Here is a 23,941-nt window from a genome sequence, read left to right on the forward strand (position 1 = left end):
AGCTCACACATTCCAAAAATAAACAATAATCATAGCAACAAAGAATAACAAAAGTCAAACTAATAACAAGAATTAGATAATTGCTCTGGCGAGGACAACATTAAGAGATTCCTTTTTGTAACTGGTTGTGGCCACATTCTGAAAAGATAAGAATATGGTTCAGCGAACTGAACATAGGGAGTAATCTTGGTCCCAATAACAATAAAAGAAAACTCACAAACTGGTACAAAGAAGGTAACTCTTTGGAAATGAAGCTGGTCTAGATTTGATCTTGCATTCCACTGAACTAGAATACAGAGATATTCTACACAAGATTACAGAAAATGTAGCTTGGACTGTTAACTAAGTTTAGAAGAACGGAGCCTTACTGGACTAACCTCACAACTACCTCAACATCCTTCAAGTACAACAACTGGACAATACAAAATATAATACTGATCTCTCTCTTAGTGTTCTAATTCCCTTCATCTAGCCTCTCTCAACATCCTTGTCAATCCTCCACGCTGACTGAGCCGCCAATGGCCACAAAATTTCTTCCAGACCAGACAAAAATTAATGTGATCTTATTGAGATTGTTCACATTCTCTCCTCCTGCTATTCTCTACATTAAATTCACACAAAATTTAATTGAATATACTGATGGTAAACAATTCTGTACTAATGGGTTGGCGTAAAGAAAGTTCTAGATCGTCAAGTTCTTTAACTATATAGTATATTCTATCTAGTTATGGCAGTAAAGTTCAAAATTCATGGGAGGTTAATTAAATAAAAGTTAAAGAATAAAAATTAAAGATTGAAGTTAATTGAATTCTTGATTAATAATTTCTTTGTGGATCCAAAGAACGTACATCATAAACATGCGCACATTTTATCAAAAATTCTTATAGAACGAACCAAAAAAAAATGTGGTTTGACCGAGATCCAGCCAACAGCCGTAAACCCATCGGAGGAGTCAGTTGCCACTTACAATCAGTAGAAACGCCTGCGAGTCTTATTATGGTTTGCTGGGCAATGAATTCATACTTCTTATCGATTCGAACTTCGTCTTAGTATTAGGTATGAACAAAATATTTATCTTTTCTGTGTGGAGGCGGTGCTAAAGGTATCTTTGCACCAGCCAGATTTGAAGCAATAGCTCGCGAGTTCTTGTGTTTCGATTTAATTCAACAGTTTCACATAAAATCCTTCTTGAATACTTCCACTCTTTCAAGGATACATCCTACATCATTGGACCAATTTCAAAAATCGACATCAGACATTTTTCTCTCGATTTCTGTACATATGTAGTAAGCATCAATAGAGCTGGCTACTTTTTTTTCATAGTTATTAATATTAGTAACATATCTAATTTTGTCCACATTTCGCCTAAAAATTATAAACCTAAAAGTATTTAGATTTTTGAAAAGTCTAAATAAATAAATAACAAAAAAGTTTAGGAAAAAATATTGTTTTTCTGAGACTAATCACGTTTTTTTTACTCTGACAAAAATTAGTCTTTAAAAAGAGGTTGTAATGCTCACAAGTTTTCCAAATTATTTGATTGGATAAGTAGTAACACTATCTAGAGAGCAAAAACTTAAATAAAATTAGTAAAATTAGAGATATGAGAGAGAATGGAATTATGCTGTTTTAGATGAATAAATGGTCTAATTTCACCTCTGGGTTTTTTAAGATTATTTTCTTTTAAATTGAGTTTGTTTAATATCTTTTTAGCGGAATTACATGCATTTTTCTTGAAAAAAAATCTATGTGGATGTTATAGTTGTTTTAAAAATAATTATTAATTTCAGGAAATCTTTTAAACAAAATCAAGTTAAATACAATTAAGTTTATAAAGTGGTTATCAATTTTTATTAAACTACTTTAAACATCTTTCAGAGGAGAAGCTTCCAGCCGAGGAAATAATTTCAGGTTAAAGTAAACAATGAAATGCTGGCTCCAGTAATTCATAATAAATCTGCATCGCTCAGCTAACTTAGTGCCAACTCAGTCTGCTTGTTTCAAACTTGACTTCTTTTTCTGTCCGTCTTCTTCAATTTATTTGCAAACCCAGGGTTCAGTGGCAAACCGAAGAGAAATGGACAGTTTGTTCACTGGTAGAAACTATTAGATTAGTCAAACTATTCTGTAATTGAATAAAGTTTGTATATATTTTAGAAATATTATTTCTTAAACATTGTTCAAAATTAAACTTTCAAGATAATAAGCTGTCTTAATAGTTGCACTTCAAGTGTCAAAAAATTGCATTACTTATCTGTACAACGTGGTAATATCTCAGTCTTGCGGATCTTAGAATTTTTCACATTTCCTTATCCCACGTTAGTAATCTTGTCAAGATAGATGTGCGTTCAGATCCATCTCAAAATCGAAAAGTTACAGAAAGCTTAAGCTTTCTTTCACTATTGGAGGTGGTTCCTCCAGGGAGTTTCTAGATCTCTCTCTAGATCTAGAAAGTCATGTTAGTAACAACTTTTGTCACTTAAAAGCTAAATACAAAGAACGTAAAGGCCATCCTGAGAAGTTCCCAGTTCCAAGCAGTCTTTTCAATAATTTTGTGTGTCCTTGAGCCTGCAGTTTGGTTTTTAGGGCCGATTTAATTCTTGATATTTATTAGTGATTACAAAAATGTCCTAATTGATGTTTACTTCTCACTTGTTGCTGCGATTTAAACAATTCTTTAGACTAATAAGCTGTTCAGAAGCTTTTAATACTCTTCTGCTTTAAATAATCTTCTTTTTTGAAGTCGCCGTAATAAACTGTATTTCAAATTGTCCACAACTTGATTTAGAATTATTTAACCACTTAACTTCTTTTACTACATCAATAATAACCATCATAAGAACGAATTTTTCAGTCAAAGTTAATGGCGTTCATTTCAATTGTGATCTGGGTTTTCTTTAAATAGTCTAAATTTAAGTTATAAAAAAGCATGTAAAATGTTAGGTTTTTTTTTCTGTAAATAATTTGAAAATGTAATATCACTTTTAAATTAGTCTATATTACATTAGTTCGTCCTGCACTGTTTGCAGGCGCGAATTGCTTACTATGAACAATATAGGATGACTCGATTGGATGCAATACAGAATACATTTATTCTGAGGAGCGAGTAAAAAATTTAATTTACCTAATTTTGAGAGTAAATAAGAGCCCATAAGTTCCTTTCAGTGCCCAATCATGAGCTAATTCTGCCCTCTTTGCAATCGTAGACAATTTTTATTCGTTTTCGAATGGTATTGTTTAAAATTATTCACTTTTTCTTTTTTTGTGATTTAAGGCGCGTCAACATCTAAGGTTATTGGCGCCCGGAGCTTTTTTCAGTGCACTGCCGGCCTCCGGACAGTGTTCTCTCGTTACAGACAACACTGTCCATCACCGGACAGTGAGCTGTAAGAAGCTCCTAGGAAGAGAAAATCTAAGGGTCAGCAGCTGGATTCGAACCAGGGACCTCCGCGTGGGAGTCCAGCATGCTAACCTCATAGCTAATCCCTTCCCAATTATTCACATTATTTCTCTGTTAAGTTTGAATGGATGTCCCATGTTCCATCCCACTTTGTCAATAAATTAAAAAAAAAATCTTTTCACATTAAAAGTGTTTGGTGTAATTACCACCAGAATGTGCCACTGAACAGATCTGTGTGTGACTTGTTCAAACCGGTAAGTGTAGATAGATTTATTCAATTTAGAATTTAAACAATTTACTACATCAGTGAAGGAATTAATAAATGAAATCGTTGCTGTCTTAGAGCTGTGCGAGCGAGTATCAACTGAAATGTATTCATCAAAAATAATTTTATTCGACTTTTTGTCTTATAAATTTGGGTTTTTTTCTTTGCAATTTTGTGGAATATTATTGGATTTTACTTAAATTTAATTTTAATTGCTAATAATTTAAAAATATTTTCATTTCAAGGAGTTTCCGAGGAATGGGTAGATGAGGCAAAAGATAAAACTTTTCGTTTCAAGTGAATGCTGAACTTCTACTCGTATTTGAATGGTCTGCCCGTCATTACGACTTTGGTAAACAATATTAGAACATGAGCTATCAGAAGAAAAGTGAGCCACGGGATGATTCAGATGTAAATTCTTCTTGGCATAACTACATTAAAGAATGAAAGGCAACCTTTTAAATGCAAAACATTTTGTAGAAAATAAAAATAAAAATATGCAGTACAGGAGAGAAAAGTTAAACGCTACAAGCTTATCGCAACTGAGAGATTAAGTTGATGAAAGAAATCTGTCGATAACATCTATGAGAGTTTAATAAAGAAACTAATTTAACGTAAAGAGGGAAAAATGGACGCAAAAAAAAAAACACTTTCAAATCAGTATCCATTCATTTCGCCACTCACTGTCAGTATTGAGTTAAACGGCTGACTTTTGAAGACTGGCAGACTATTTTCGGGAGAAGAGGTTTAAATAAAGAGAAGATTTTTGCTTCAATTAATACGAAAACAAAAAAGATAACCGCAGAAGTGTTTTGTGCGATAAAAAAGCGAACATTATATTGCGAAAAATGAAAACAAGGAGGCAGTATTTGCAACGAGATTGGACATTGTATGTTTATTGTTAGCTGGTTTACACTTTATAAAACTTTTCCCTCTTATAAAACAAAATGTAAAAACGGATGTAAGTGTTCTAAACTACACACACAGATCTGGTGAGCTGCGAAGTGAACGCGGTCGTTATCTTTACCAGTAAGATACAAACCAAGATAAGAACACTGAGAACCACTGTACTAGTGGCAGCAAAACCGTCATCTGTGATTACAACAGGGATATTTTAAAGGCAAAATTATGCAAATCACCTGCCTTCAGCATCACACCAACCGGCATGGTCGAACTGTTCTCCAATTTCTCAGGATACCCTTGTCCGACCCTCACTAATTTCACGTTTTCTTATTCAACGTATTGTTAAATTATGGCTGGAGCTGTGACGTACAGATTGTCCAGACAATAATGTCACACCCCCTCCAAATTTTAACTTGTTTTTGAATAATTTTGTTCCCCCTTAAAAAAAAAAAGTAACATTAAGTAAAAAAAAAAAAATAGTGTTTATTTGATAAAACGACTCCCCTGTTTGGGTTTAACGAACCCATAGACAAACTCTTACGCATACACCTACCCATTCACTGTGGGCACGCGTTCATCTCCATTTGAGGTGCTTAACTTGAATACCTGGATACCCATCATCAAAGAAAATCCGAACTCAAAAAGCACGAAGTCAAATTTGGATGGTTTTGTACGTAACACTGAATAGATCGATAGGATTTTTCAGGATTGCCACACCACAACTTTGTTTATAAAGACATGAATCGTTACCAAATTTTCGCCAAAACAGTTGTGCCCTGACATGGAATCGAGGAACTTGTTGATGTACTCAAAATGTAAGATTACTAACACCAGAGATTCGGACGAGTTGGCTTGTTACCTAGAAATAACCTTCGTGGAAAAAATGGACTTCAGGGGACTTCGTGTCAAGGTAACATGAAAGTATTTTTCAAACAACATTTAACACTTGCAGCACAACACTTGAAAGTCAGGAACTTAACGGACGTTACTCAGGAAACTCCTTGGACCGAAATCAACCCTGACGATACTCAACTAACTCTTACTTTACAAAATATTACTTAGATCAATATGGACTTATGGAACGACATTGCCGCTATACTTCCAATATCCAACCAGCACATACAGGGTGAACCAGTAAGTAATGTCCATAGGCCTACTGTGTGTAGTACATCTAAAGTGGAGTTGAATGATGCATTGGCCAACTTCATATTTTCCACTGTTCTTGAGTGACGTCACTTTTAATTTTTTTTCTAAAATCATTACTTTTTTCCAATAAAAATGATATTACTCAGAAAGTTTTAGTCCGAATTCGATTCTGATGACACGGTTAGAAAGACAGATAAATTTTACTTCCTTATTTTAAGACAATCTACTTTAAAAATTTACTACTGGTCCATCTAAAAGAGTTTTGAATGATTTAAACAACTTGATAACTACCACTCTTGAGTGCTCGTGAACACGTTTTCTTGTAAAACAAACGTAATTTCTCAATCGAAGATAAAAGGAATCCTGGAAAAATGATATACCGTTTGAAAACCCATTAGGCAAGGAAACTGTTTTAAAAAGTGCCATCACCTAGATCTGATAATGATCACATAAGGGCCTAATGAGTTTTCTTAAAAATTTCGATTACTTTTATTTTTCCAGCATTCGGAGGAAGATTGAGGCTGATTGGAGAATAATGTTTGCTTCAAAGTTGTATCAATTTTTAGAAAATTTATCTGTCTTTCTAAACGTGTCATCAGAATCGAATTCGGACTAAAACTTTCTGAATAATAATATTTTTATTGGAAAAAAGTAATGATTTTAGAAAAAAAAATTAAAAGTGACGTCACTCAAGAAAATATGAAGTTGGCCAATACGGCATTGAACTCCACTTTAGATGTACTACACTCAGTAGGCCTATGGACAATACTTACTGGTTCACCCTGTATAATTCTGCCAGTCCAAAGTGCTTCGCAGAACTGTAATAAAGTAGCTTACTAAGTCTCAAATCAACCATTCACTCACTCGATTCCTTAATTTCCAGACCTAAATCTAAGCAAATGACCCGAACCTTCTTGTTGAATCCTCCCATCTTGATAAATATCCACGATTGGCTCTGAGACCTCTTCGTTTCTCATCTTGTTTCAGCAACCTAGAGAGATCCAGCGCTGGCTAGTTTTCCCAGTTGTGGCGCCGAACTTTCTCTCAGACACAACTTGTATTTTATACATAATTTTAATGATTTATATAGACAGTTAAGTTTCACATTTTGAAATATGAATCTCCTTGATAATAAGTACTGCTTCTCTATTTTACAATTTATCAACTCACAATAAGGGACATTTTTTTCTTTCGCCAACTTCGTGCACAAACTAGTTATGCTATTTGAATGTCAATTTTATTGTGGTAGTATGTCTTCTTAGACATTGAGCGTTACATTTTCTTTTTGTATCAATTTTCTGATAAAATATAAAGTGGAAATAAAAAGCTGGGCTAAACTTTTTCCTAAAGTTCTCTAGTAACGGCGGCAAGCTACATTCGAAAAGTAGCATTCACAACAAAACTTTTATATTACTTTACTAATACATTTTTATAAACTGCAAAGTATAAAACATCTTCTACGACTTATCAGCTGCTGTTAGCAGATTGGTTGAAATAAAGTTGATTTTAAGTCACAAAAATTTGTTGCATTTAATAATTTTTTTTTAATTTGAAATTTTCTTATTGCAGGGAGACTAAAGTGCGAATCGTGATTTTTGTTTAATCTTTGTAAAATTACTTTTTTACGTAAAATAATGCTTAAGGGATGCTTTGATCCTAAACAAGATCGAAATAACTAAAATTGATAATGTTTTAAAGAAGATGAAGATAGAAAATGAGAGGAATTGGGAAAAGAAACTCCTGCCATTCACTAATAATTACGCAGATGTATTTTATAATTGTTCTGATGGCAGAATGTAAGATTTATTAAATGAGATTTAGAATAAATGAAAGATTATTAAAGTATTATGGGGCGGGTGTTGGTTCAAGAGCGTGGCTTTGTAAGTGAGAGATCCCCAGTTCGAATCCTGCGTATGACTACTTTTTGTTTGTTAGAACAAAATTGATTGTAGTGGAGTCTCTCCATGCCTCCGTCCGCGACACCTAATTAGTAGTTGGATGTTAAGCCCCGCCTGCAAAAAATAGGTGATTTCTTTACTTTAACTTTACTTATTGAAGGATTAGTGAATTACAGTTGTTCACTTGTAGGTCGCATGATTTCAATTGTAAACTTCTTCTTGTAGTGAGCATAGATTTTGTTGATGGCCGTTGAGATACTAGAGAACATGAGGCGGTGTTTATTTTCTGCGATTATTTCTTAGCGCTCAGAAGGCGCTGGTTAGTAGAATTGTTGTGAGCATAAGCGACATCCCTCTTGCGGCGGCAAGGTAGTTGGATTATCAGTTGCTTGGAATCCATATCCATGAAAATTTCGCTAGACATATTCTGTTTAGAACATTGTTTTATAAATGTATTTCGAAGTCTCTGAACAGTAACTTTACGAACTGTAAATGTCCACAGCTAATAAAGTATAAGCACAAAGTTGAGTGCAAATTCCGTTTAGAGCAATGAGGAAAAGTTGTGGTTAGACTTGCAGCAGCAGGGGCGTGTGCTGGTTTCACACCAGGCTCTACTTTTGCCGGCCCCCACTGTGACACCCAGTTGATCAATAATAAAACGGAACATATTCTCGCAATTTACTTTGAAATAACTGTTATAAGGAAACGACATTGTGCTCGCTACAACTTTACTATCTTTGCTATAATGGTGTCATCAAAAAGAAACTCCCGTTGTTTATTAAATTTCTTCACTTTGGTTAGGGTCATAACCAGCTGGCAGCTAGGATGGAACGAGTCCATGGGTGAGTAAAAAGTAATGGCGGAAGTCACACTGAACGGCAAAATGAAGCAATATGGAACGCAATATTGTTAAATATCAAACGCCAGTTGTAAGAATGTTCATGATCTTACGAAGTCTTATAATCAGACATGATCCTTTATGATACTAGTTGTTTTCTTAAATCATTTCTAAATAATAATAAAATATATGCTATCATCCTGGCTGAACTGGCCAGTTTGAGTTTGATAAGGGTGGCTATGCCCACCATATTCTTTGCTGCCCACTCATAAATAAAATTAAATATAATTATTACTATATTGATGTTAGTCATAATTTTTATGGTGAAGAAGGTGAAATGCTCGCAGATACAAGCATTTAGGGCTTCCTACCCAAACAACTCCTCATCTGAAACCGTTCGTGACATTCTCCAGTCTAGATCTTTACTACACCCACAACTACTAACGACACCCTGAAGACGATCCAGGCCATCTATCTCTGTACGGAGCTCATGAGTTATGGCTACCTGCGAAATGCACCTGGTGTATTCTTTGCTAAGTATCTTATCGATGACGGAGTCAGGATGTTAACTCCTTAACCAACTCTTCTAAATATTTAAGTGGGTGCGGTGCTCCTATCTATTTCATAAGGAAAAAAAGGCGCCACGTCGGCAATTGCTTCTATTCAGAACAGGAATTTGGGCGATTACGTCTTTTCTGTCCGGTGAAAGAATTCTTTAGTCCGCCGAGAAATTGGGTAAGATAAGTAGTTAACCTAAGCTAACTGTTATTACTCGAATAGAGTTAATTAAGGACGGCCGGAAACTCCATAGTTCAGTGGGAGGAAAATTAAATTTGGAAAACAGAAAACTGGTGGACGCGGCGGCAGAGAGAGAAAGGATAGCCGGAAGTGTTGGAGCATCTCTCAAGTTAGACGGACGTGCCACTTACGGTTGGATACCGGATTTTTTGTAAATTCTTTTGCAAAGAAAATAGGCGAAAATAAGGACTACCCTGCCAGTGTACCTGCTTGGAAGATATAGGGTCAACGCCTACATCGTGGACGGCCGGAAGAGCTGATATTTCGGTCTGCAGCAAGTGGAAATCTGCACAAATATCACGTGTGCCATTTTTCTTTGATATTGGCCAATATCCATTTTAGAGAACTTTTTGTTGGTTTATTAAGCTGTAAGAATTGTTATTTTTATATCTATTTTAAGTAAACTACTATCTCCCTCCTTTTTTGTTTATTTTGCATTTTTCTTGTTTGTGTTATTTGTGTTTTGAACTTACTTTTATTGTTCTTTTATTTGTTCTTACTTGTTTTTGTTTTGTTTTGTTTATTTCTTTAAATTGTTGGTTCGCTGTTAACACCACTTCATTTTGCCTTATCTCTAACAGCGGGGCGCTCAAAGGTTGTTTGTTTTCTTCATTAATTTTGTAGTGTCTCTATACTACAGTTATGGAAAGTAATTACACTTAATAAAAACAAGGCGTTACTTCTTTCACATGCTGAATCGAACTGCCTAAATCTTATTTATTTAACATTATTATAAACAGAAAATAATAATTATCATATGTATCAAATAGAAGAAAATATATAGTCCCATATGGGAGTTGAATTCTTTAGAGTGCTGCCGCCACACCAGTCCCCTCCGTAGTGGGTTGGCCGTATCTGTGCGGGGGCAAGATGAGACGGCCAGCCCGCGACCGATATCCTGTTTGGCTGCGTGATTGCTGTAGGTTTCCTGCTTCTTGTGGCGCGGGACGCTGCTGGTCCTGTTGTGTGGCTTGTTGTGGGCTTCGCTCTGTGATGTAGGTCAGAAACGCCGGCTTGACGCGGTCTATAGGCACTGTTTTTTGCTTTCCCTGTTTTTCCAGAGTGATGGTCTTGTGGTCTTTTGCAATCACTCGAAATGGGCCTTCATATGGTGGTGTAAGAGCACGGCGGTGGCCTTCTTTGCGTAGAAAGACGTGTGAGCATGAGGCCAAAGCCTTATGTACAAATGGCCGTTGTGTTGCGTGCCACTCAGCTGGTACTGGGCGCAACTGACTTATTGTCTGCTTAAGTTGTGCGACGAATTCCGTTTGTGGCATTATGGTTGGTTGGTCTGCGAAAAAATCTCCTGGCAGTCGCAGCGTGGTGCCGTAAGTGTACTCCGCCGGTGATAGTCCGGTGTCCTCTCTGACAGCGGCTCGGAGACCCAGCAACACAGTGGGCAAGTGAGCACTCTAAAGAATTCAACTCCCATATGGGACTATATTTTTTCTTCTATTTTATACATATGATAATTATTATATGTATAAAATAGAAGAAAATATATAGTCCCATATGGGAGTTGAATTCTTTAGAGTGCTGCCGCCACAAATTTCTATCCTTATTTCTTCTTTCTCTTTGCGATTTTGGTTCCTTAAGCCGCCCACCCCCCCTTCTCCACTTAGCAAAATTTTGGGCTTTAATTATTGCAGCCAAATTTTGGGGTAATACTGTCTCTCTTTCCTCGACCTCATCTCTCTACTAACTGTAATAACTCCACTATTACAAGAAATAACTCTAGAATTCTTCCAGATAATCTTTATTCGCTTTTTATATAATTTTAGTTTTACAACTCAAATCAACATACTCGTACGTATTTATATCACATGGCAATTGATACCAGTAACTAAACAACACTATAACACATCTCCCCTCTGAATTCGCTTGCTATCTCTCTCCCCTCAGTCTTTTCTAAATCGACGTCCCGAACGAGTGACACTTACAGTCTCTGGCAAATCTCCCTGTGCCACTTTCGCATCTTCTTCTCCTCCGTCCGTTCGGTCGACTTGTCGATGAGGCTCAGCACCATCTGAACCTGCCTTTAGTAACTGATCAACGTGCCGCCTCCAAAGCCGATCACCATCCATTTCCTTTAATAAGTACACCCTATCGCCTAATTTTTCTTCGACTTGTGCTTTTCGCCAGGTCCAGTGAGCTGGAGGAGCCAGAACATACAGCAAACATCGGATGGTGAGCTAAAAACTATGTTAACGGAATTCGAAGACTTATTTCTACCGACGGTTGGTTGTTACAAGTATGACAATTAATACCAGTAACTAAACAACCCTATTACACCAACGAATCTTGTTCTCTCGACTCTAAATCCCAGGCCATCTCTAGAATCTTTCTTCCCGACCTCCACCTTCTGCTGAAGATTGTATTTCCGTTACTAAGAAAAAAAAAAAAAAAAATGGATCGCTTTAGCCATTACTCAAAGAGCCGGCTTTGCGATACGATTTGTGATGCAACCAGCATAGAGCAACTGAGCTTTCGCGTTTCCCATACATTTCTTTGTTGAGTGTCTCCGCCCTCAAGTCGGTATTATACAATGGAACAGATTGAGCTGCCGACATCAACACCGTCGCTTCCTGGATATAAATAACAAAAATAACCAGAGTTAGTAAATATTATTTACTCTAACTTGTGGGGATGGCAATAAATTAATTATTATTAAAAATCATCTTGCATTTACACTCGGCAAAATGATAGAAGTTCATTGAAGAATGAAAATTGTTCAAAATTTCAAAATACAAATTCAAAATTAATTCTAGTTTGGCATGAGTAACCACTATGCCTAAATAGTTAGATAATCAGTTCTGTACACCAACTCTCTGTACGCGATGCACCCAGTAGAACTAGCTATATGGTCGCCGTTGCACAAAGAACACTTGGATGGTATGTACTAGGCGTCCAGACAATCTAAAGTACTGACAGCAACCACCACGCAAAATATGCCATCAAATGCAGGTCTGCACATTATAGAGGAGTGTAAAAAGACAAGAGGTATGCTTTCCACATGTGTGTTCTGTCTTGAAGAGCACTGCAGCCAACTATAAAGGCTGTTTTCTGGGTACTACTGCGTCATTCAAGACAGCAGGCTACCATTCTGCACAAGGCGTGCTTCGTAGAACTCCGCTGGCGACGCTAGATCATCTCAATCTTCCATTCCTCTACCTACAAACATCCTCGGACATCACATCCTTACCCTCATTAATTGCAAATCTTTCAAAAAAAAACCTTTTTTACTCACTGGGATCGTCAGTGAGCTGCGACTTCAAAAAAAGGTCACCATAAGCTCTCCTTCTCGCAATTCTCTTCAAACTCTTCCATGGTCAATTCTGGTCTGGGCTCCCACTAAAGCACACATTACTGTTACACGACAGACACATTGACATTGGCAGAAACTCACCTGATTGATCGGACAAATGGTTACAATAGAATAGACAATAAAGTGTTCATCTTCAACTCTGTATTGAAACCTTCATGGACTTACGGAATTGAAATGTGGGGCTCTACTAAGCGCTCTATACCAAACAAGTGATCTATAATTCTTTATAAACATGTAAAATATCATTCACTCTTCTCAGTTAAACTCTAAGCGCCATTCTTCATCTAATTTCACTCAGCTCCCTCAACTCTACTAGTAAATACCTTCATTTCATTCACTATCTATCGCCTGCTTTCCTCACTGCTAGGAATTATTTGGAAGATTGTCAGTAGACAGCTGATCCACTCGTACTCTCATCCTTCGCCTCATTACATTTGACACATGCAAGTTTTTGCAGTTGTAAATTTTTTCAGCAAAAAAAAAGAAATAATTATTTGGATCCTGTTACTGTTAAGCCTGCCCAGTATTGTTCGATATAAAGTTGTTAAACAATTAACATATTACTACTTTATTGTAAACTTAAAAAAAGTAAGATTTAGTTTGAAATATTGAAATCAAATCATGTTCACAAGTATGAACGTAGCAATAAACAAACCTTTAAAAAAATTAAAATACGTATTCTATATTTAATATAACAGTAAAATGTACCTTGAGGATTAAAGGAAAAAAAATTGAACTGACATACAAATAATTAGGTAATTCTGTAATTTATTATTAAAGTTGCTGAGCGATTGATGGCGTCCGTGCCAAGCGGTGATGTCCAGAACACTATTCTTGGGTTTATTTGTACAAGAATTGCGTTTGGACAATCAGAGCCTAGAACTTACTCAAATAAATCTTCTTTCTTCAAAATTTTCAAGTTTCAATGTCTTCTTCATTTTGCTTTGACACAAACAAACTGAAAAATCAAACTCCTTGTAATATTTAATTATTTAATTGCTTTAATCAGATTTGATACAATGGATTGATGCGAACGATTCTTGTCACAATAAGTTAACAAAGAAGTTAAAATCTGAAAGAATAACGTAAGAGAAATATACATATTACCATTATTATTTAAGCGGGTGCATCGACTACTGCGGTTATTAGAATATTTAGAATACAGTATTATTCTAAATTCACAAGAAAAATGAAACTAAAATTAAAAATAAAACTGATTTTCATATAAAAAAAAAATTAATTTAATTTAACAATTATACAAATAATAGAAATAACGTGCATTAATTTTTGTAATTAATAAATGTTTGCCCACAATTTTTTATACATGTATATAAAAAACATGAGAGGCATACTTTTAGGATAGGCAATTATTATTAGAGTACTATGCTAATTATTTGATTATAAAGCTTTATGGTACTCAATTAAAGGGACTGTAATTAATTACAATAAAATTTAATAAGTACCACCGAAGCGAGCTAAAATATGAATGAAATGTTGCGGGTACTTGCTGATTTGTGAACCTTTTGTCGTTTAATCAATGCCTCCATCTTAACTTTTTAAACTGTAAGTTTTTTTGTTAAGGAGATGGTTTATAATAGTCTACTTCAGTGAATAATTGTATCTCTTACAATGTGCACTAGTTACCAATTCAGTACAAAAATATAGCAAGCTGACAAGATATTCTACATTAAATAAAATGTAACACGATTACATTATTTCATTAAGGCTTTATACTTTAAAAGTTCGCCAGCGAAATTAGTATGAAACTTCAGCTTACTAATGGAACAATACTGAACATATGATCAATTATTAAGTTTTCCACAATAATTAATTGGAGAGATAAAATTAATAAAGTCAGCTGATTGCCCTTAAGGGACCTCTCGGGTCATATAACAGGAGAACAATTTAATAATGAACTTATTTCTTATTTATTGAAGTAACATTAACACTGATATGAAGGCTAAATTAACCACACTCCCTAAGGTTGTTGACATTAGCAATAAATTCCAATTATACTCCATTCCAAAGGACAATGTTTCATGGTTTAACCTCAATCACTTGAATATCGCAGATGTACTCTAGATTTACAATTCACTCACAAACTGATGCACAATCTATAAGTCTGTTTCGACTTGTAACACTGGCTCAACTATCACGAACTTTTATTTACCAAAGCTTCTTTAAGCTAGCAGTTGTCACCGATGGAGCCCTCCTCAATAATTTGTCACATTTTTTTTAACAGTATTATGTCACATTTTAAGACAATAAGCAACTTTAAGTTCCTTTTGTGTCTATAATTAATTTCATGTTTTTATGTGAATCAATCATTATTTGGTATTTCTATTTGTAAATTGCAATTTTATTACGACAATAATTTTTTATTATATGTAAAGTCACGATTTATATATTGTTTAATCGGGTATAAAATAGTTTTTTTTTAGTAGATTAGATTAGATTACCGGGGTGGGACCTACGCCTCTCGGCACCGCAGCCACAAGAGGCTTATTGTACTCTCCCCTTTGGATCTAGTAGATGAAACCTCCCCTACTAAAGAGGTTGAGGACTTTCCCTAGTAGTTCTTTTTGCGCTACTATCTCCTTTGCTCTGAAAGTGCCAAAGGTTTCATAGCGCAATCACTCGATTGTAAAGCAATCGAACACCCAGTTAGAGGCCGTCTCCTCCTCATCCTGTCACAATCTGCACAACGGTTCCGAGCTAATAAGCCCCTACCTTGAACAGATGTCTATGCCCTACGTGTACTGTGTAAATGTATTGGGGTGATACAGTATATGTTGCTCATGTTCATGTTGTCAGGCTGGGATACCCGCAGGGACGCCAAGTACCCTGAAGAAGTGGCTAATCCACTTCCCCATACGGGGGATTTTTTAGTAAGTTAATAAATAGGTTATTTATATTTTACGGAACATTTTTATAATTTTCAGCAACATTATACTCTTGCTAAATTATAGCACATTTAATTTTGTTCTTATTGGCAAAAACTTGTTCGCTGAAAAGCAATAAATGTGTTCTTTTAGGGATACTCCGCTGGAAAATAAAAATATACCATAACACGTGACAACAATATTCGTTGTATTAAGGGCGTTAAGTAGTTTATAATCTATTATATAGATTCCAATCAAGTGCTCTCCATTCAGTGTGACTTTACTAGTTCCACACCAATACTCTATCCAAGGCTTCCGGTTCTTATCAGGATGAACCAAAAGTAGGAAAAGATGGTTGACTAGTTTTGACCAACAGCCTTAAGGAGTATAGTACACTAACTGACCCACACAATTTGTGGCAGATGTGATGTACGAGCAGTGTGCACGCTGGAGATAGCGGCTACTGCTCAAACTTCTAAGTGGTCGACGAAGCGGCGCCAATGAGCGTAAATAATGACCGACTCAGAGCACATCGTAACTGCCAACCATTTCGCTCAACAAGCGGAAGGGGCTTTGCTTGAACTTTGCTATCTCAACTTTCTCAGATAAGAAAATATTTTCAAAAAAAAACAAACCCTTAACTCCTATTTGAAATAGTTAAACAATAATTTATCAATTTTTTCATCTCTAAGAGGAGATTTTAGGTAGTATAAAGTAACTATGAAAGAACAACGCCCATTTTTACTCAGAGATTATAATAATAATAGAAATACCTAGATTTCTATTCAAATTAATTGACTATAAAACTTATTTTCGAAAAATCATCAAATCTGGTTGAGAACAAACAGTTACTAACAAATAAGCGTGCGAGGTAAGTGAACATAGTTTAATTTGTGAAAGTGAGCCTTGTGGAATCAAAGAAACTACGCTGCAAGAGCAATTCATTTTATTTATTACCCGCAAGGGCGCTAATTTCTTCAGTTACTCAACTTCCTTATCCTTTAGGTTTCAAGAAAACTGTGGGAAACATAGCAAAATCACTGTAAGAGGTTTTCTGTCATTTGCAAGGACACCGCCAATATCTTGAATTACTTCATTATAGAATTCCTTAGGCATCAAACTACTGCGGAAGTCTAGAGAAGAAACATCAATGTGGCCGAGTTTTTATGCGATTTGCATCCTTGAGCAATTTTACTTCTCAAATTTCCAATTTTAAGAAAGAAAGGTTGCCAAAGAGATTGGAAGTAACTTGAAGATTTTGTTGCCTAAAACCAAAGACTGAACTAAGATAATCTATCTGCTATTGTACCCATAAACTATAATTCCAAATAATATGTGATCCAGAATAACTCTAGAATAGCTGACAAGGAATTTCTTACTCAGTTATAGTTCGAGTTCACTTTAAATTGAACAAGGAGATACATCTTCAGAGGACGTCCAAGAAGAATAAGAGGTGTGGCTATGAAATAACGAGACTATTGCTATAAAATATTTTATTTTAAATTTATAGTTATTATCACCTTCAATATACACCCCTCCTCTATCCCTAAAACGCTCCATGCGAATTTACCATTGTTCGAAACAGTGCTGGAAGTCTTTTTCTGTCAGCTCCTGCATGACGCGTGCCGCTTTTTCTTTCACAGCTTCAACGGACCTAACTCGTGTTCCTTTTAATGCAGATTTGATTTTGGGGAACAGATAAAAGTCACATGGGGCCAGGTCAAGCGAATAAAGTGGATGGCCTAAAACTGGGACGCTGTACTTGGCTAGAGACGTCTTGACAGACAATGCAGTGTGAGCCGGCGCGTTGTCTTGATGGAGAATCCATGACTTGTTCTTTCACAAATCGGGTCGTTTTTTCCTTACTTTTTCACGGAGTTGAGCAAGCATCTCACGGTAGTAATGTTGATTAATTATAATCGATATTTTCATCCGTTTTGGACGTGAAAGGGCGATCCGGGTGGTCATCTCCGACTTCTTTTCGGCTATCTTGGAAACGCTTGAACCACTCAAAAGTTCGCGCACGTGATTAAAATACATCGACATAATCTTCTTTTAATAAAAAATAAGTTTCAGTAGCGGTTTTACCAAGTTTAATGTGAAATTTCACGACAATTTGTTGCTCTACTACATGTGCAGTATCATGTTTTCGGCAAAACGAAACTAACACCTCTTACACAAACGACGTTTCCGGTCAGACAGATTTCTCTACAAGCACGTGAGACGCTGCAATCGAAAGAGAAGGCTTTACGCTGCACTGCTGTCGGTCGTTAAGATTTGGCGCATGCATAGTTCTTCTAGTATCAGTCTCGTTATTTAATAGCCACACCTTGTATGCTATGACTGTGGCGCAGCAGTCGAGTCAACAAGATGAGAAAATAAACTTAAATCATAGAAATCTTTATACAAACATCCGAGGGCGATTTAATGTACATGAATATATAGAGACATTCACATGGTGGGTACGGTTGCGGAATTTGAAACCTAACCACCTAGCTGTGAACTACAACTAAGAAGAAACGTGATTTCAACATGCATTACCTAAAAACAAACTGTTATATGTTTTGTGTTTTATCGACGATCTTCAGAAGACGTTCAACATGGTTAATTTGAGCAGGAAAGTTATCTGTTAGATAGATAGTCAAATCTCTTACGTTTCTTTTACCTTGAAACTTATTCGAATACAAAGTCACCAGAAGTAGTTAAACCCACGCAGGATTATAAGAAATTCTGCCTAAAATAAATGGCTGATCTAGTAGATCAGACTGTCTAAAAAGGAACAATTCTTCGTTTGATTACGGTTACATTTAGATTGGGCGTGATGACAGATCAAATTAAGGTGATATCAATTGGGCACGATAGTAGCTTAAGTTTTAAGCTTAGTTATAAAAATTAGTTAAATAATTTAATGTACATATGTTTGTTAAATAAAGCTTTTTCCCTTTCTTTTGACAATGGACGATATGATTCTAGAGAAGGTAAAATTTTTATACACTTTAAACCTCGTTCAAATAATTATTGGTATTATTATTTAATGATTTTCAGTTATCATTAAAACATCATTTTGAAGAGAAGTTAGCGCTGCCAAATTTGGTATTGTATCAGTTTATAGTAGAATACTTAAAAATAATAACATTCCTAAATCAGCAAATTTTTTTTTTTTTTTTGTAATTTATTTGTTATTCACAATCTACAATAGAATAAAATGCAATCAGTGAATATGATGAAAGTAGACTTTATGGCTGGATCAGCTTGAGGAGAGAAGCTGCCCTCCGGCAACACTCTCGCTGGAGTTCCTTACATTACTGGAGCTGGTCACGAGGCCAACAGCGTTTCAATCGTCGTGGAGGACGATCTGGAATCGTTGTGGAGGCAAGATTTTGAATAAGAGGATTGGTACAGAATGGAAGAGAGTCAAAGAATTTTCTATATTTAGATTTGGATTCGTCAGTTACGTATGAGATTTTGAGATCGTTATGGAGGGTGGAGTTAGAGACATAAAATGGAGAATTCGTAATCTGACGGAGAATTTTTGATTGGAAGGACTGTATTTTTTGTGAATTAGAAAGTTTGGCTGAACCCCACAGTTCGAGTCCATAAGTCCAGATCGGTTTGAGTACGCTGTTGTATATTAGTCGTTTATGTTCCAGTGGTAATTTGGATTGTCTGCCAATTAGTCGCAGTAGTAATTTGTTTCGTCGGTTGAGTTCAAGTCTTTTCAGTTTAGTGTGCGGATTCCACGTTAGTCTTTTGTCGATGTACATCCCAAGGTAGCGAACTAAATTAGCAGAAGGAAGAGGAATGGAGTTGAAACTTACAGAGGGACAAGAATTACGACGCAGAGTAAAAGTTATCTGTTCGCACTTTTGAGGATTGAATTTGACTCTCCACTTTTTGGCCCAGGGTTCTAGTTTGTGTAGATGTGTCTGTAGATGAGAGGAAGCGGTAATGGCGTCTGAGTTAGAAGAGAGAATAGCAGTATCGTCAGCGTAAGTGCAGAGCAGTGTGTTTGAGTCAGTTGGTAGGTCAGATGTGTACACAGTATAGAGGAGCGGTCCAAGAATACTACCTTGAGGTACACCAGCCCGTGCCAGAGAGTAGTCGGAAGAGGCAGATCCACAACTTATCTTAAAGAAGCGGTCGGTAAGAAATGATAGTAGAATTAAGTAATAAGTTGATGGAAGAGCTCTCTTTAACTTCCACAATAGTCCTGGGTGCCAGACTCGATCAAAGGCCTAGCCACGTCGAGAAAGGCCCCACAGCAATATTGTTTCCGCTCCAGAGAGGAAGCAATGGCGTCTACTACTCTGTGACACTGGTGAATAGTGCTGTGCTGTTGTCGAAAGCCAAACTGATGTGTTGGAATTACAGTCGCAGATTCCAGAATAGGGTAGATGCGTTTAAGTAGAAGTTTTTCCAATATTTTTCCCATAATAGGTAGCAAACTAATAGGTCGGTAAGAGGTTGGAAGGTGTAAAGGTTTATTAGGTTTCGGTATCATTTTTATTACAGAGAATTTCCAAGTTAAGGGAAAGTATGTTGTCCTGAGAACTGAGTTATAAATGTAGGTTAGGAAAACGATAGCTTTTTTTGGAAGATTGCGAAGAATTTGTGCTGTTATCAAGTCGTATCCTGGAGATTTTTTGTACGGTAGGGATTTTATTACGTGTTTAACGTCAGACGGAGTGAATGGTTTTGGTGGTAACGAGAGTGGGAGAGGGATGTCTAGGTCTGCTATGACGTCAGTGCTGTGTGACTCGTCTTGAATATCTGGGTGAGGAGTGAATACGTTAGTTAAGTAGTTCTTAAATTCGGTCGCTGTTTCATTGTCGGTAACTGTCCAAGATCCGTCGTCACGTCTAAGAGGAGAGGAGACAAATTTATATCTGAGAAGACGTTTGGTGGCTGTCCAAAGAGATTTGCGGTCAGATACCAGAGAGGTCACGTACTCGTCATACTTCAGGGTTCTGTGTTTTTGTAGCTCTCGTTTCAGCTGTCTCGTCAGTCGGTTGAAGGTCAGCTTGTCACTCGGGTAGCGAGTGTGTTGCCACACAGCACGGGCTCTTCGTTTCTCTCTAATTAGCATTCTTATGGCAATAGGTACATTGTGATGTCGAAAATTATTCTTTAGTGAAGTGCATTTGGTGGATTCGGAAATGGAAGTTTGAATGGAAATAGTAAGTGTCTGTACTGCGTTATCTATTTCATCAGGGGTTTTCAATGATGTTAACAGATTTAGTTTGTTTGCTAAGATAGTTTGGAAGAGAGTCCAATCTACAGGCCCAGTGTTAAGTATAGGAGGTGAAGGAGTGGGTTTGGGTACTACACTGAGTGTAAGGAGTACAGGGCTGTGGTCAGAAGATAAGTCAGTAAGTGTATAGATGTCTTTGTAAATGGACGTCGTATTAAAAGAGATGAAGATGTCCAGAATGTCAGGTAGTTTGGACTGTGCAGTAGGCCAGTATGTCGGTCTGTCTGGTGATAGAACATCGTACTGTTTCAGTGAAAGAACATCCAGCAGTGTGCGTCCCCGTGGATTGGATGTACGACATCCCCACTGAGGATGCTTGGCGTTGTAATCTCCTCCAGCAAGAAATTTAGGCCCTAGCAAAATTTAAACAATTTAATAGTGTTTATAAATCAATCATTTTCTACGGTGCGCAGGTTTGGGGACTCATGAGAGAGGATATAGTGGAAAAATTAAATACGTTTTTTTAAAAAGGCTTTTTTCTCTTCCTTGGAATTCTCCTAATTGTATATTATATTTGGAGACTGGATTTCAACCTCTGATTTTTTATACATTTAACCTGCACTATGAGTATGTTCAGAAAGTTCTCACTTTACCTGACGAACGCCTTCCTAAAATATTAGCTAAAGAAATAATAGCCGAGAAACTATTTTGGTATAAGGAATACTTGTCGTGTGTAGAAGTCATGGCTATAATGAATTACACTATAATGTGGATGGAAATTTAATGAACGGCTTGTTAGATGGGATGAGGCTTTCTTTCAAAGATGATCTTTCTTAAGTAGAGTGCAGAACTCTAGGTGGCACGGTATTTATAAGGAATTTTCTTTTGATTTTGGACCTAACCATTACATTATATAACTGATACTAATAGTTTGTTTTTTATTCAAAATATAATTAAAATTAGAGGTTCTTTATTTTATTTAAATTACAGAGTTGGCCGCAGTGAAGAAGCTCAAATATGTTCATTGTGCAATTCGCACGAAATAGAAGATATTTTTCATTAAATAGCAGCGTGCCCAATTTTGACAGAGTTCAGAAAGACATGTTTTGGTAAAAGCATATTAGATAAAAATGAATTTATTCGCTATGTGGACGGTCCTAGCTGGGAGAAACTGTACAAATATAATGTGTAACGGCCGGGAAATACAGAAAAACTTTTTGATTAATGAATTTAATTTTTAGTTCGATAGAATTTAATTTTGTTGGTAAGCCATTTTGTATTTAGTTATATAAATTTTATTATTATTGAGTGATGTATGCTTGAAATATATGATTTTATAATAAGATAGTACAATTGAGTAGGAGTCAAATTCTGCTGACGGACTTCGATCTATTCAGAGTAGGTGCTTAGGTTTTAAAATTAAATTGTGTTTTTTTGTAAATTTATAAAAAAAATTAATAAAGCATATTATTATTATTATATTAATGATTTATTACGCTTCAAATATCTATTTTACCTATAAAATATACGGTACAACAGTGTTGGCAAGTACGTTACGGACAGCTTATTTTTATAATAGAAATTAATATTTAGAATTTTACCAGCTATTTCTCATTTTGATATTTTGGGGTAAAAATAAAGATCAGACTTGAATAGTATTCATTTTCTGTTGAAACTTTAAAATAAACTTTTTTTACGCTGGTTGTTCGATAAAATTCTGTGAGAAATAGTGTGCAAAGTGTAAAAAAAAAATCTGTCCAACTGTATTTACAATTTATCGCGTTTCGCAATATCGAATCAAAAAATAGTTTTTATTATTATAGAAATTAATAAATGTAAACCAAAAAATGTTGTACGTAAGTCGATTTTCATAGAGTAAATACTTGTTAAATTTGGACGAGAATGGGGTAGAACTAACACTAAAAGACTAGCGACTTCCTAAAATGTTATCTATTGAATGGAGAACATTACTGTGAGACATTTAGTTTAGCAATTTGTCTATACAATGTACTGATCTCAGGACTGATACAATTAGAAAGTTGTGGAATCCCTTCCGGCGGCAGAGGAAGTGTCTCAACAGAAAGCAATACCGCTTTCTAGAGTACGGCCGCAGAGTTCCGCCGGAAATGTACCTTTCCATTCACCAGCAAAAGCTACTGCTCTAACGCTCGCAATACGGCACTACGTCAAGTTTAGGTTATGGTTGATTTCATTTCAGCTTATTCTTAAACATGAAAAAATCAATGTTCAGATTGAACTTCACACAATTAAGAAACCAATGTATGTGGTAAATTAATAGATATAACTTTGTAAATTTTATTTAATTGTGTTTGATTTTGCTTTTCATAATCCACTTTATATTGAGGGCTGAACTCATAGTCAACTTGCAGACATTTTTGTATTTTAAATGCTTTCGAAATACTTAACATAATTTAACTTTATTATTTAACCGAAAATTTGAGAATAACCAGTCGTCCTTTTTATCTTTTAATCTTGCTTTAACTTCACTAATTTTCAGAGTTGGGTGTTTTAAACGTTAAGCTTTTTCATGCAGTTTTTTGATGATCAATCCTTACTGGACAGTTTTAACAAGAACTGAAAACATTAGTAAATAAGAGGGTAACAAGAACTAATGTTTAAACAGAATGTGAGACAAAATTCATATTAGTATTGCTCAATATCAATAATAATGATAATGTATTTATTTAATTCCAACTATATACATAAATTACATTACAGAAAGCAAAAAATAATACACTCAAGTGCATGGAGCGCACTCCGTCCGTAGATTTGAGATTGCATATAAATCATTTTCAGTATGATCTTTTTTATTGAAATACTTTAAACGATATGGAGTTAAAATAGGACATACGGAAACAAAGTGTACTATTTCCTCTACTTGATTAAGATTGCATAGTGTACATAAATGGCTGGTATCAGCTTTAAAAGGTTGGTAATTTAAACACAATGATTCAGTTCTAGCTTTTAATATTAATTCTATGTCTCCGAATTGCCTGTTTGAAAAATAATCTGTATTATAAGTTAATTTGGGATAGGCTTTATGGTGGATACCATTTCTTACTTTTTACTCTGCAGTTATCATCTCCTCTATCCGTAATTAACTTATTATTGCATTTAATTTTTCTTCCCAAGCATTCGCAGAATTATTATTAAGTTTTATAATAGGAGTGTCAAAACGAATACATAAATTTTTCAGTGTTTCATACCATAACGTATTTCTCGTAATAACTATTTCAGCTATCATTTTAGGCAACCTTCCCTCTAGTAATTTCAT

General features: G+C 35.6%; 1 protein-coding gene across 1 annotated transcript; it reads right to left on the reverse strand.

Moving 5' to 3' along the window:
• Positions 1–1,842: 1,842 nt before the first annotated feature.
• LOC141449147 (uncharacterized) lies at positions 1,843–10,681 on the reverse strand. The gene is made up of 2 exons (XM_074118271.1): positions 9,722–10,681; positions 1,843–2,906 (listed from the first exon to the last, which is right to left on the reverse strand). Exon 1 carries the CDS (start codon positions 10,523–10,525, stop codon positions 10,055–10,057), a length of 471 nt encoding a protein of 156 aa, XP_073974372.1. The 5' UTR covers positions 10,526–10,681; the 3' UTR covers positions 1,843–2,906; positions 9,722–10,054.
• Positions 10,682–23,941: the final 13,260 nt, after the last annotated feature.

This window comes from Rhodnius prolixus, unplaced genomic scaffold (genome assembly GCF_049639745.1).
Source record: "Rhodnius prolixus isolate KJV_2025 unplaced genomic scaffold, Rpr scaffold_2, whole genome shotgun sequence".
NCBI classification, from domain to species: Eukaryota; Metazoa; Arthropoda; class Insecta; order Hemiptera; family Reduviidae; genus Rhodnius; species Rhodnius prolixus.

Coding starts and splice junctions, on each gene's coding strand:
- LOC141449147 (XM_074118271.1), bottom strand. CDS start 10,525: ATGCCACAAACGGAATTCGTCGCACAACTTAAGCAGACAATAAGTCAG.